The 15,192-nt window shown below is 39.2% G+C and overlaps 2 protein-coding genes across 2 annotated transcripts; both read right to left on the minus strand.

Moving 5' to 3' along the window:
- Window positions 1-699: 699 nt before the first annotated feature.
- Window positions 700-9,545, minus strand: mbd3a (methyl-CpG binding domain protein 3a). The gene is made up of 7 exons (XM_042427707.1): window positions 9,316-9,545; window positions 8,275-8,440; window positions 6,795-6,932; window positions 5,375-5,465; window positions 5,101-5,278; window positions 1,611-1,766; window positions 700-1,519 (listed from the first exon to the last, which is right to left on the minus strand). Exons 1-6 carry the CDS (start codon window positions 9,327-9,329, stop codon window positions 1,616-1,618), a joined length of 738 nt encoding a protein of 245 aa, XP_042283641.1. The 5' UTR covers window positions 9,330-9,545; the 3' UTR covers window positions 700-1,519; window positions 1,611-1,615.
- Window positions 9,546-10,887: 1,342 nt separating this feature from the next.
- LOC121908033 (cytochrome b-c1 complex subunit 10) lies at window positions 10,888-14,589 on the minus strand. The gene is made up of 3 exons (XM_042427708.1): window positions 14,452-14,589; window positions 13,393-13,523; window positions 10,888-11,292 (listed from the first exon to the last, which is right to left on the minus strand). Exons 1-2 carry the CDS (start codon window positions 14,499-14,501, stop codon window positions 13,403-13,405), a joined length of 171 nt encoding a protein of 56 aa, XP_042283642.1. The 5' UTR covers window positions 14,502-14,589; the 3' UTR covers window positions 10,888-11,292; window positions 13,393-13,402.
- Between the last annotated feature and the right edge of the window lie 603 nt (window positions 14,590-15,192).

A 15,192-nucleotide genomic window follows, 5' to 3' on the forward strand; every position in this document is an offset into this window, starting at 1 on the left:
TATTAAATGTAGTTCTTATAGCAAATACAAAACAAAACAAAAAGCTGGAGGGGTATCTTACCCCACTATCTGGGGTTAAGATGAGTAATTTTAATGTTAGGTATCTACAGACTTTGTAATTAACAAAGCGCATATTATCTCATCAAGAGCATTTGCTTTTATACCCATATGTACATTGAAAGGACAGTAGGGTTGTTATTTTTCGATTAATTGATTAGTTGTTTGCTCTATAAAATGTCAGAAAATGGTGAAACATGTCGATCACAGCATCCTGAAGCCCAAGATAACATCCTCAAATGTCTTGTTTAGTTCCGACCATCAGTCTACAACCCAAAGATATTCAGTTTACTGTCATAGAAACCAGGAAATATTCACATTTGAGAAACTGGAATCAAATATTTTGGACATTTTTTTCTTTAAAAATGACTATAAACAATTCATCGATTATCAAAATAGTTGGCGATTTATCTAATAGTTGACAACTACTTGATTAATCGTTGCAGCTCTAAAGGACAGGCTTTAAATTCAGAACATATGCCCACTTGATTTAACAAAATGACTGCTGAAGCCTCATAGTAGTTTCGGCTGAACAAAGACGAGTATTCTGTGTGTTTTCAGACAGACTTGAAAATATATGAATGTTTGCCTTCCACAGCCTCCTAAATCTAAGAACATACAAAGAAACTCTACACACACCAGTGAAAAAAGAGCTGCATTTATTTGACAAATAATGAGTCTTGTAATGAGGTACAGTACATCAGGTTGTGAGGTACATCAGCGTTGTATTTGTTTTTATATTTTCTGAGGGTTTACATCTTTTCTGTTACTGTCTTCAGTCAAATGTAGTTGGCAAAACAATACTGACAATTCTTTTGTCAATAAAAAAATAACATGACCTAAACTTCACAACCATGTAAACTCAGGTTTTTGTAAGAAATAACACTACTTTGAACTGTTAAACCTTTGATCAAACCTTTGTTTGATTATTCACAGACACAAGAGTACTGTGTGCATGTAAACATACTGCAACCTTTTCTATGCTTCTGGGCATAAAACACTACCTACAGTGCCAGAGAGGGATATAAAAGAGGAAACATGTTCTCTTCGAACAGTAGGAAAAACAAAAAAAAACTTTTCAACATTAGCTGACATTACAACAGACACACACATTTACATACATAATTTCTCATTCACATACATCAGGTTTTTAAACTTGAGCTTCAACAACATACAACACTGCATTGTATAGAGCACCATACACAACTGCCATATATTAGTAGAGGTAAAAAATGAACTGAAAACTGAAACTGAAAGCACCTTTTCAGGATTAAACCGTCATATGTTAAAAAAAACAACAAAAAAATCAAGAAACAGTCTTTGTTTAGGTTTTCAAAATCTGTAGAATGTCCGCATTTAAGGTCTATTTCAGATAAAAGTGTGAAAAAATCCTCATGAAGCCGATTTAAAATGAGTCTTCTGTATGAAAGGAGTTAACTAACAATATTGATGTCAAACGAGCCTGTGGGAGACAAGAGGAGACATGTTATATATGAATCGACAAATAGAGACGGAGTCAGCAGTACTGGAATCATCGCTGCATTTTTGTGTACCTTGGCTATAATTCCTCCTTGTCCACCTGCTCAACCTTCTCCTCTACTTTGTTGGCTGCTGCGTCTGCAGCGGTGTCTTCTATATGAGCCAACATATCGGCCATAAGGGCTTCCTCGAGCCGCCTCCTCACATTCTGCACCAGGTCCTCCTGCTTCCTGCAAGACACACACAAGGAAAAAAAGTTTAGAGCTCAGGAGTTGAAAAAGAGTCGGAATAACATCTTCATAGAGAGAAATGGGTTGAACATCACATGTATAACTATAACATGTAGGGCTGTAGTCTGCTGGTCGACTGGTCGATTAGTTGGTCGATAAGCTCTCGTCCGACTAAATTCTCATTGGTCGAACAATCTCCGTGTTATTTTCATAAGGAGAAAAGTGCTACATCAACAGCTTTCCAGGAGTAATCCATTATTTCCTGCAGCGGGAGGGACAGACTAACAAATTACCTGTGAAAACAGGGGTGTAATCACAACTTTGAACTCACCCAACTTAATGGAGACCGCTGGGTTTAACTGTACTCAAAGTTTACTGAACATACTGAACGTTTACTGAATCTGTGTTTCTCCATAATGACACAACGAGAACCCCCGCCAGGCCAAAAAAATATTTTTTAACATTTGATTTCCGAATGAATATCCATTCATTCGGAAATCGATAGCGTTTGGGTTTCTCTGTGCAGCGCTGTTCCGGTACGTGAGTCAACCTCTGTCGTTGCCTGGGAAACCACTGGTAGTGTGGCTCCATTAAGGAGTATGGTTGCGTAGCGAGTGGGAAAGAGCGAGGGGCAGAGAGGTGACGGTGGATGTGAGCGGGGCAGAGGAAAAGGTTAGTAGTAAGTTGTCAGTCTGGCAGTAAATTTACAGCACAGACTACAGTGTGTCAGTTAATAAATGCTAAAAAGTCATGTCTGTTGCTTCCCCAAATGCTGGAAAAGTAAAGCGGGTTAGCTCCAAAGTTAGCAACAATGGGTTAGCCTAACCTGAAGACACAAAACAGAGAAATACAGAACAGAGAAATGTGTGGCTGCCGAGTTTACTGTACACTCTGTCCCGTTACATACCGCCCGCCCGCCCCCGCGCGCGACTAATCGATTAGTTGAAGATTATGTGCGATTTTAGTTGACCATGATTTTCTTTGGTTGACTACAGCCCTAATAACATGTTCAGCTTACTTTACTTAGTTGTTACAAATCATATATAATTTGAAAAGCACCATGTAGTACAATTTAAGCCTGTGCAGTTTGACCCCAGTGACAGTGTCTCTGCTCTTTTATCTTACTGAGCTCAACATGTTCATAGTAGCGACACAGGACGTCAGTTCAGTGGGGTTTATATGATGTGTCAGAATCTGCCACGACTCTGTTTAGTCAAACTATACAGACAATGGATGGTTAGCTAAAATTGTTAAATATAGAGCTGCAATGATTAGTCGATCGATCAACAGAAAAGTAATCATCAACTATTTTGATAATCATTGAAGTTGTTTTTCAAGCAAAAATCCTCAATTTGATGAAGAATTGATGAAGAGTTTCTTTTCCTTGTCTTACATTATAGTACATTAAATATTTGGGGAGTTTGGACTGCTGCCCAGAAAAACACAAGACATGTAAAGACTTCACCTTGAGCTCTAGACATTTTTTTCACTGTCATTTTTCAGTGTTTTCTGATGTTTTAACTCAATTCATTAATTTAGAAAGTTATCAGATTAATCAATAATGAAAATAACTGTTAGTTGCAGCTCTAATACGGTATAAGATGTTGTGAGCAGTAACACACACTGAACATCAGTTTGGTGTCTGACTTAAAGGAACCTCGATCCTCCGAAACAACAGTGGATAAATAATCATTCAAAACATTTTATGAGTGAATGCATTTGTTTAGTGTCCCTATAAAAACAGTACAGTTCACTGCTGGATCATAAAGTCATTTAAACAATGTAACTGCAATTGATGATGTATTAGAAACCACAGCAAATCACCGCAACACAATTTATAAAGTAAGTTTGGTGTCATTTGTATCACTAGTGCAGTGCCTGTTGAACATGTGCCTGTTCAGAACAGGCCAATTACTTTGCTGCTTCAATGTATAGAAAAATGAATACAGTTGATGTGAGGTGTGAATGAGTTTATACACCAACATGAAAGAAACTAACATCAATTATACACAGATGATATGAACAATAAGTACTCTAATAGTAAATACATGTTCTTTTCTCATTTCAAGGAAAATAAAGGCTGCATTTAAAAATAAAGTAATGTGCATCCTAAAATAAAGTGGATCGATCATTTTGGGTTCTTAGATCGTTCCTGTTTTCTGTGCCTTCAGTTTGGATTTGAGTGAGAATGTTTACTCAAAAGATTTGTGCTTTGTCTGTAGTGGCATTTCACAATCGCCACAGTCTCAGAGCATATGAGACAAACTGGTTTTGAACTGCCCGTGTAAGTATTTCCTCCATTTTATGTGCGTCCATAACTTTGTATTAGTCTCTGAGCGCTTCCTGTGGAGTCACTCGTTGCTGATCTCCTAAACATGCTGCTAACGCTACGCTTTCTGTCTAGACACGGGGTCAGAGTGTCCGTTCTTGATTAAAAGCTCTGTTTTCGCTGTCTACTTTTCTCTTTTTGGAGCCCTTATCTCTGACTCGTGTCAGGTCTCAGACATGCAGGAATCATTCAGCGGAGTCCTGAAGCTCCGCCCTGCCCCTGCCCAGAGTGTAGCAGCTCATTGAGCACTGGTTTATTCAAAGTTTATTAATATTAAACGTATCGCGTATCCAAATTGCACCAAATTCGACACTGCGCTCCTTTTGCTCCCCAGCCATACTCCTGCCAAGTGTAGAGTCGATCTGATGAACAGTTCAAGAGATACGTGAAGGACATACAGACATACAGACAGATTCCTTTAGTAGACAGATGTAGCCGAGACTGCAACTGAAATATCAGCGGAAAGAGACTGAAACTGATGTTTACTTTAAAAGCGCCCTGGAAATAATTGTGTTGACAAATGCTACACAGTAATGGAAAAGAGTAGGAAGTCATCAGATGTAGAAAACAGGGACTCTTCACTCTACTCCAACTAAAACACATACAGTAGAAGCAGTGAAAACACATATACAAACTCCAAACAGATACTCAAGTTGACACATTTCAAGCTTTTTACTCTCTCAGGCAGCAGACACCTGTACACTCGATGTCCGTCTATACCAGCAACAACATTTTCAGTAGTTCAGTAACTTTAACATGATTACTTAAAAAGTATGTGCCATGTTGAACTGCACTTTTACAATGCTATGGCTTCACATTTGACACCTTTCATTTCTTAGGAAGCATTAGTTAAAATCTCAGATAAAGCACCATATAATCAGCAAAACATGACTTAAAAAAGCTAAAGGCAAAAGATTTATACTATTGTTCATTCATGGCACTGTACTGTACGTGCTGTACGGCGAAGAAACTGTGAAGACAGTTGTGCATGTCTGAACGTCTCACCTGATATCATCATCCGTCACCACAAAGGCTTTGCAGAGAGGCTGTGCTGTGTTGAGCCAGACTCCGGGATTTTTCTCCACTGCAGCTGTAAGCTGTCCGGTGACAGGTGCTGGGCTGGTGTGCAGGGCGCTGGCGATGGCGGAGAGCAGTGTTTTGTCTGAACATGCAGGCCCAACACCTAAGGAGGGGAAAAACAAGGGAGGCACAGGTCAAGCTCGTAGAAAATCCTCACTTTTAAAATCATAAATGGCTGTTACATTTACGTTACGCTCACCCTGTAAGCCTTTGGGAAGATCCATGGTTTTCACCAGCTCCTCTGCAATATCAAATGCACTTAACCCGCTCAGCTTCCTCTCCCAGAACAGCTGCAGCAAAAAACAAAGAAGATGATCTTAAATAAGTTTTGAACACATTTTTCCCTAAACTGACTATGTGCATCATCATCTTATTTATAGGATATTGAACTAGGATTGAATAAAGCCTTCAGCACAAAAATTACAACAACTTGCAGGTACAGTAATTTCCTTTGACCTTCTTGCCTCAGTATAGTATTAACAATAAACTGTTTCCTATAACGCTAAAAGACATTAAAAGAGTTTAAAGAAAAAGTTTTAAAATATGAAATGTGCATTGTGGAAAATCCCCTCCCACCCTAATCTTCCTCTACCTGCCTCACTGCTTCCTGGATGGGCGGAGCCTCAGAATATATACAGGCCAGCTCACCTGTGGCAAACTTTTGAGAACAAAGAAGATGGCTGGCCTCATGTGGATTCCTCATCCCTCCAATAGTTTGTTCCGTGTATATGATATGTAAGTGTCCTTTGGTTTAAAATGCATTTATAGCAGCTTTAACAGGTTATGATTTATTTGCTGATTAGGTTTCAGTAGTGGTAAAGTTATTTCTTCATTTTCAGGTTTCTAGGTAGTAACTTTGAAGTTAAACCTGCAGTGCAGAACTTTTACATATAAATGAACGTCCGTTACATTGAAGCCCATGCAAACGAGTTCACACAATAGTGATTAAGCCTATCACTGCCAGATAAATCCCTCTGTAATTCACAGAATATGGAGTTTTTAAATCTCATGTCAGGGGAGACATTCCCGTGCTGGCCATTTGGCCGGAATCGTGCGGCTCTTCTAGACTTTCCAAACGTCATCGGACTGAACGGATCAAATTCTGACAGTGAAACGAGTCATTTCGTGGGGGTTGCTGAAAGAATTTATCCACCGTTTTACGGCTGCAACATTAGGATATGGCCAGTGGTGTACTGGCCGTCAGGCATACTGGGACAAATACCAGTGGACCATCAACACATCCGTTTTTACCGGCCCTCTGTGAGCCTGTCATTCGGGGTGCACATGAAAGCTGCATGCTTGTGTCAATCACAGCGGAGCGCCCCCCCTTCACTCTCACTGCCAGAAGGGGGAGACGCATTCCATCTTTAAATTACCTTTGCTGGATTAATATTATTGAAATTAGGAATTATGATGTCTAGATTAATATTCTGTTATCAGATAAACCAGTTGCAGCTATTCTATAATAAAAGATTGGACTGGAACTCCTGCCTTTGCTCATCTGTCCTCACAGACAAGCCATTGAGTTGGTGATATTCCTGGAACCAGACTATCCTTAAGAGACACCAGTATTCCTTCAGGCTAAATATTCTTCATGCATGCTCTCTGCCCTGACTCACCTGTTTTGGTTGGTCCACGGCCTTCTGCGGATCTGCCTTCACCTTGTTGTTGGGGTGATTCGTTACCTTGGTCACTGGCTGCTTGAAGATGGATGCCGTCTGTCGAACTGGTAGTGTTGTGTTTAAGTCAGGCTTGGCCTTTACAAAGGAGACAACAGCATCATTGTCTACTGCACCAAAATAAGAAACTTTTTAGAAAATTAAATTTGTGAGAAATATTTGTACAAGTCGATACTGTTGTGCGACTCCTTTATTGTTAGTGTTGTCAGTACCAAAAAATGTACTGTTGAATCACTTAATTAATTCTATGGAAGGTGAAAGGACCAGGTAAACATAATGAACTGGAATGATTCTTGTGAGCCATGAATAATTTAAGAGAACAGTCTCACACTGAGCCGAACAGCAGAGATAAAAAGCTGTAATTATGTCACATTTCCAAGGCAATGAATATTCCTCAGAGTACAATCAACAGTCAATCATTAAGGAATATCTAGGTGAGAGGTTTACCAGTGAGGAAGACATCAGGAGGCCTCTGGCAACTCTGAAGTAGCTACAGATCTCCATGATACTAGATGTGTCCGAAATCACCTCCTATTGCTACATATTGATACTTTGTCATTTTGAGTATTTGAATTCTACGAAGAGTTTATGCATCTGCTGACCTCAAAATTCCCAAACTAGGAAATGTAGTCTTCATAACATAAACTAATTTGCTAAAAAATACAGCAATGCTTCCTGACTGTCAGTGCAAAATGTGATTACACAATGTATGACAACTCCTAAATGGCAGAAACCTCAATTTACTACTTTCTGGAGTAAACTATTAAGTCTTTATTATGAAGGGAATAGTGAAAGAGTAGTCAACGTGATTCACCAGGTTCAACTTTGTAGCAGAGAGGCAAAGAAGACCGTAAAAAAAAAAACCTCACATGACATCTCAGCTACTTCTTGCCACTTTTTGTTATGTGGGTGACATAAAGTGACCTATTTGGCCTAACTTATAATACTAAACAATACTGTTAATGTATCCTGAAGTGGGTATGTCAGAGTCCAGAACTCAGTACATCCAAATTTGTTGCTGCTTGACAGAATTTGAGCAGGTTTGTAAAGATAACTATGTGAAAAATGATACAGACCTATCAACATACACAGACCTGAGGCTGTAATTACTGCCTTACGTGTCTCTATGACATATTGACCTGAAGGGGGTAAATATTTATGCAAGCAGGAACTGTAGCTCTGTTACTCAGTGTCCAAAAAAAGCATTCATTCATTCATTCATTGTAGTCAAACAATAAAAAGATGAGGGTAGAGGTAACAGGTAGCATAGTGCTTTTTATAGACACTGTAAACTGACTTTATACTGCCCACAATCACTGGAATAACACATCGACAACGCCTCTTTAAAATGAATTTTTCCCTTCAAGTAGCACTCAACATTCACCAGCCTCATAAAGACCAGAACCGAGCTCAGTCTCACCCTGATTTGATGGTTGATGTCATGGGGATGCTTGTGCCTGCTGCGCTGCACTTTGGTCAGGAGCAACCGTCCAGGCCGAGAGTGGCTGGCATTCACATCTGTGTGAAGATTGCTGCCCAAGCCACGGACTATCTGAGGCTTGTTGAGGAAGCGCTTAACAGGTACACTAGAGAGCGAGAGAGAGGGGGAAAAAAAGGACATTATCACCACAAGATTGACCACTCCAATACCAAATGGATTCACATGGATCACATATAACTAGACCTCTTTTTGGGGGAGTCCTGAGGTCACATAACTGCATATAATCTTGAAACAAAGGATCAAAAGGTGTAGCTTGACTTGTCCCGCCCTGACAGGTGTAATGACAGGGAGTCAGGAGGTGTCAATCCAGCACCTGTACACGCCCACACTGTCTTTAAACAACAGGTCCAATCTACTAAATGATGTGTGAGCACCTGAGTGGATGATCCCTGTGAGCAGGAGGAGCTTTCAGGTAGATTTGTTCACTGATACAGCTTCCTGATTGCAACCCAACAGACCGGCTGTCTGTCACAGCTCGTCATTGTCCTCACAGTGAAACTCTCAGGGACCCACAATTAGATAAATCAGCTGTGAGCTACACGAGAAGAAGCATGCAGAGTTTTAACGAGATAACTGTGTTGTAGCTGTTTGTTTTTACACCAGTGTGTCTCAGCTCTGGTTTGACTGTGAAGGGCCCGACGCACCGCAAGTCAAGCGTGTGTAAACAATGAAACTTAGCTAGCTAATCAAGCTAGCAGCGATGGGACCCGTCAGTGTATCAGCGTGCCAATTAAGTGGTGCTCAAAGTTGTTATTTTCCAGTTTACGTGACAAACTCAAAACTCTCTATAGTCTACGTTCAACTAAACTTACTGTGCCTGCTGCTAGAAAGTCAACATTAGCGTAGAGCTGCTCATTTGCTGATGTCCTAACTGCAAAACGCGTGTATTCATGCGTGCGTTTCCTGCAGGGAAACTTTCATTTTAACAACTGCTTCGACTGTAAGATTATTGAGTCCCACCTTTTCCTTTCCATGGTCCACGGTGTCTTGGTTGGTTTAGCTTTAAGTCTGGCTTATAACATGTGTAAAAAGCCAGCGAGCTGTCTATTATTGAGCTCATGAATTTCCACCGTGTCTGGTTTGTTATCGATCCCCGAGAGGTCCCCCGTCAGGACCTTTACAACCGTAGATCACTCCGCCAGCCTCGCAGCGTCATGAGCGCCGTAATCCATCCGCTGTACACTCATGCGAACTAGTGCGAGCGTGATGCGCCAGTCCAGATCTACACAGGGGTCCGCAGTGAAGACAGCGTGTTAGCGGAGCAGCTTCAGTCAAATATACATTTACTCAAGTGCTACATTTAAGTACAATGTTCAGGTACTTTTTAACCTTACTTGAGTATTTCCATTTTGTGTAATTGTACTTCGCAACATTTTAAAGGAAAACATTCTACTTTTCACTCCACTAACATCAACATGACATCAACAATTGCAACAGGACTAGATATATCATTAAATGTTGCTTATAGGTTCATTTATCATAACCTATAACACCCTCAAAGTGCCATTCTACATGAGTGATTGTGATAATTGAAGCCCCTTCCCCTCCTTCCTTTACCCTCACTGTGCAGAGTTTGACACTAGAAGGCTGTTTTCACACTCATCTGCTGAATGTGGAAAGTGTCTCTGTTCTCACCTTAAATGTAAGTTTAGGAGGTCTACCTACAAGCACGATTTGTGACATCATAACTAGTTTGGAGCCAGTTGCTGTCCAGTACCCAACAAGTTTCATATGGGAATTTGAAGCCTCTTGTGCACATACACTGGCTTTTTAGTGAAGTGAGACATCTGGTATCCAGGAGTTAAACTTTTGAAACAAACAATATTTGCATATTCATAGATTCTGGATTTTTCAATGAGAGAAAAGGTGTAGATGTAACTAAGAATATTTCTGATATTCACAGTATATACATGTAGTATAATTTTGACTTCAGGATAGGGGTCAGTGTAAAGTACTTTAAATTGCTTTTTGGTTGAAAGGTTATATACAAATAAACTTGCCTTGACACTGTTGCATTGCTACTTTTACTAATTAATAACTCCAAGTTAACCTTTAGTTGCAGTTGGAAAGGTATGATGAGACTTCAGTACAAAAACATCTTTTGTGCAGAAACACAATACAAAAAAAGTAAACCTACCATTTAAAATGAAATCAAAGGACTGGAAACTGCCATCACTCCCAAACTGGTTGACTGGACTGGTGTTGAAACTCAGTGTGTTATGTTTTTAAGAATTTGTTAATATCAGTATTGTCGGTCAACACAGGAATAAAACAGCTTATAATTTTTAATGATGATATGTTGGGGCCTTTAGGGACATGCAAACAAATCAGTAGCACAATTTTAATTTTAATTTTTTATTTTTTAAACTATGACTTAAGTGAGCTGATCCAGTGTTAAGTGAAAACAAACGGTAGCCAAACTCTGATGTTGCTGCATACAGGATGAACACACACTTCAGTTCAACTTGACCCAATCTTGAGAGCAGGAAGACAAAACAATTGAAATTGAAATAATTACACATGACCACAGTATAGGATAAATCTCATACTTTACTTCTCTTCAAAACAATTACAGGATGACATTAAGGACAGATTTATCCACTTGTGAATCAAGTTTGATTCACAGCACACAGGAGACTGATGATTAAAATAAATACCTGACCTCAAACTAAGCAGGAAATGAAAACAAAAGTCCATCCTTTGTTCTCACATTCCTTCCCTTCACGTTGTCACTGGTTGAGGACATATGAAATGCCAAACCGCAGTGCACTTCAGAGGATGTTGATGGTGAACAGTTCAATAATGTCGACTGAGCTGCAGGATGAAGATGACGGGCTCCGGCGGCCTGGCATGCAGTTGGACCACAGTGCAAAGTACCGGCTGCAGTAGTTCTGGTTTATTATTTCAGTGTTTGTTCAAAAATAATCCAACACCGCCCTGACGGGAGGAAACAAAAAGTCATCACATTGTGCAACAGTGGAGGAAAACATAGATAAGATTGTAAAGTTAACTTTAAGAGACATGAGTGACTCAGTTGTAACGGAATATTTGTTCATTTCTTATTTTAACTGTAGACCTTTGATAAGCACTATCAAAAGTTAAACCCCAAATAAAAACACTTCTCAGAAGCCCAAAACTGATTTGTGACTTAAAAAGTCTCATGTTAAATAACTGCAGAGTGGTTCAAGGCTTTTCAGGCATTTCTGTCTTATGAGAAGCTCATACATATAGCTTTAAAATACACCACTGTCCTGGATTCTGGTCTCCTGACGCCTCTAAACTGCCTGGTTTATTGTCTCTGAATCTCACTCTGTTTATCCTTTCATGTCCAGTCAGTTTTCCTCCTCGCTGCACATTAAGTGTTACCATCACGCTTCACTAAAAGAACGGTATTATCCAGGTGATGTTGTGCACCTTTTTTGCCAGAACTGGTGCGTGGCATTCAAATAAAAGCATTTAATTTTTGTGTCAGACCAAATGATCTTAACATTTTCACACTGATGGTGAATGATGAGATTCTAGAAATGTTCAGTGTTATTCTGTTACACAGATCAGTGTTTACACACCTAACCTGAATAAGGCAAAATGACCAGTTTGTAATGTTTTATCAGAGGATATCTTACAGTTTCCATACAGTGAGTACACTCAAATGTGATAGAGACACAGGGTGTCACACTACAAGACAATTTACACATGGATGATACATGCTTTGGGAATTTTACATTTCATTTCATTACAGTGATGCGCGTCATAACTGTGGAGGTGGTTACTCTGGTAAATGTCCTGCTTGGGAAATTAGTAATATTCACACATCTTTTCTTCATTACAATTGCATTTTACACAGAAGTAGCAACACAAAGAGAAGAGCATACACAAGGTTATCACTTTCTTTGACTCTCAGCAAAACATCTAATGAAGAACTATATAATCAGAATAAATGACCTTGGCCACGTTGATGGAAATAAAGGAATATGTCACCTAATGCAACAACGTGGCTGTTTTATGTGTTTTCAATTATTTTTGGACAACAGTGGATTTCTATGGGATGGAGGCATTAGCTAGTGTATCAGGCTGTGGCTACACAGACAATACTTGTTACTGTTGAGGGATAAATAGCTCCACCCGCTGATACCTGTTGTCGCCATTTGAGCAGAAGAAATATACACATATGCACAATTAACTGCAAAATAAGTTTTGAAAACCCGTTGTGTAGAAAATCTATGTAAGAATGCTGCTCTTCATTCATGTTCTCATTTTAGTACTCGCCTCCAGTGCTGCCACCATAGTTGGCAGGAAAAAAATGATACCTATGTCCAACAATCCTGTTGTATGATAACAAACAACATGGATTTTTTTTATGTCTTCTGTTTAATTAGTTAAATTCACCGACTTACACACCCAGCAATGCTGCAGACTGCATGTCTGAAAAAAACAAAACAAAACTGTAGGCTCGTGTGTAGTTTTCTATGTCATGTTCAACCCTGTGAATTTGCCATGTTGACTTCAGTCAGGTTGTACAAACATGTCAAGGTGAGTAAAGTGAGGCACGATAACCATGTTTGTGTATAAAAGTTTGCTTTTAATGCACGATTCATATATATATATATATATATATATATATATATACACACACACACACACACACATACACACACACACACTCAGTTCCGAGTACACTGTAGATTGATATAAACATATAGATAACTAGACTATTTTTGAATTAAGACAAGTGGGAAACACAAAGGAGTTTTATCAGTTTTAAAAAGCCTCTTAAAGTCAACATAAATGTAAAAGCTGGAGCAGAGTAGCACCACATTTTAGTTCTGTTCAGTTGTGCTACATCTTTCTGGCTTTAAAAGATCCAGTAGGTGCAGAATTACTGATGCTGAGGTATTGGTATCCCAAAGAAAGCTGTGATGACGCTATAATTATCAAGTGTCATTCTCTGTATTAATCATGTGCTAGAGCAAAAACACACAGTCACACCTCCTCCACTTTTATTTCTGTAGTTATCTCTTTGCCACTCCTTGGACTCACCTGACTGCCATTATTCGTCCTTCTTGAATTTGCCGCTGATGTAGGGAACGTAATCCAAAACCAATCGCCAGTCTGTGAAGTGGACCAGAGCTACACCTCCGACTGTGCCCCAGACAGCCATGGTTGGGACCCTGAGAAGTAGAACACGTTCAAGATTTACCAGGTTTTCTTCCATTTAAAGCGGAAGAAAGAAAAACACAAACCTTGAAACTAGTCAGGGTCAAGCTAATAAGGTTTTTTGTTTGATACAGTTTCAGTTGTTTAGTCTGTGGCTGAAAATGATTCTCATTGGTATTATAAATATTATACACTTAAGCAACAAACATTAAGCCCCTATTGAGTAGCACAAAAGAAAGGTGATCAATCTGTTGAGTAATAACTAACAAAAATGAGCAGTAGTTGATTTACTAATCTATTGTGTAAAAATGATTGCTTTTATTCAATTTCTTATCTATCAACCTGTCTGACTAAGTACACATTTAAAACACATTAATATGACATACCTGACTCTTGTTGTCTAAATGGGTGCATTAATTTATGTGTGTAAATGCGACAAAGTTTATCTATCATGTTTGTTGTGTGTCTGTACGTTTGTGTGTGGGGTATGAAAACAATCCACCCTTTGGGACAATAAAGACTATCTAAATGATTAATAGAGTAATCTAATTATTTATTTGTCAAAATTGTTAAAAAATCGACAGTTCCAATCCCACAACTAAGATCAGTCACCTTTATTGATTAGGCTAAATATGTCCTCCACAAACTGGGTGATAGAAGGTATAAAAATCACACTTTAGCTGCGGTAACGGGAGAAAAGACATCGCAAAACAGTTGTCATAGAATACGTTAAAGAAAATCATATTTTTACTCAAAAAATGACATTTTAGTCATGTTTTGACCCGAGTTTAGCTGTTAGGTAAAGGCAGCATGTCCCCACAGCAATGACCTCAGTTAAGCTAAAAGCTAACGTTAGCTAAAGACACATCAAGGTTTTGAATATCAAAGTATTGACTTCTTTCTGTTTTTTTCCCACTTCTACAATACGAAAAAACGTCTTACCATGACTTGACAATGGCCACATACTTCTGGCCGATCACTTTACTTATCATTTTGGCTGATTTGTGTCCTCTTGACGCCGGACGAGCCGCTTTTTAAGCTGAGAAGAACTTCCGATTCTCGCTTGCTGCCTAGTGCGCATGTGCAAGGAGTACTTCCGCTTTCACCAGCGTCCTAAAAACAATAAAAGCATAGAGCTGCATTCCTGAAGAGCATTATTACTGCCTTTTTCTTTTCAGTATTTTAGTTTACGCAGGGCTTACATTGTGCATATTCCTAAATAAATGCGTTTTTAATCAAATTACCAAAAATTAATGGCACACCTGGAGACAGGTAGACTTTGTCTCTGAAGCTCTGGCAACACATATGAACATCTAATGAAGCTGCTGAGTGTAAATTACCGCGCACACTTTACCTGATGGGCTACAGTACAGCTCATTTCTGCCCCCTAGCGTTTTATTCGAGCTATAGTGAGCTGAGATGTTAATCACAGTGGGGGTCACAGAGCTGGGCAGGGAGCAGCAAACACATAACTGCATCTAATGGGATCACAAGTATAAATACATGTGTGGGACAGTGAGACACTTTTATTTTCCGTTGTCGACTTATATTATGTTAGAAGTGTTTGGCAGAAACTGGTTGCCTAACAACAAGCAGCTGTTGTATTTTCTTTGAATTTTGAACATTACTTTGTATCATTTATGTGATTATACATGGATTTGCCAAACCAGTTTGTATCTTGTC

The sequence above is a fragment of the Thunnus maccoyii genome, chromosome 12, assembly GCF_910596095.1.
Source record: "Thunnus maccoyii chromosome 12, fThuMac1.1, whole genome shotgun sequence".
NCBI classification, from domain to species: Eukaryota; Metazoa; Chordata; class Actinopteri; order Scombriformes; family Scombridae; genus Thunnus; species Thunnus maccoyii.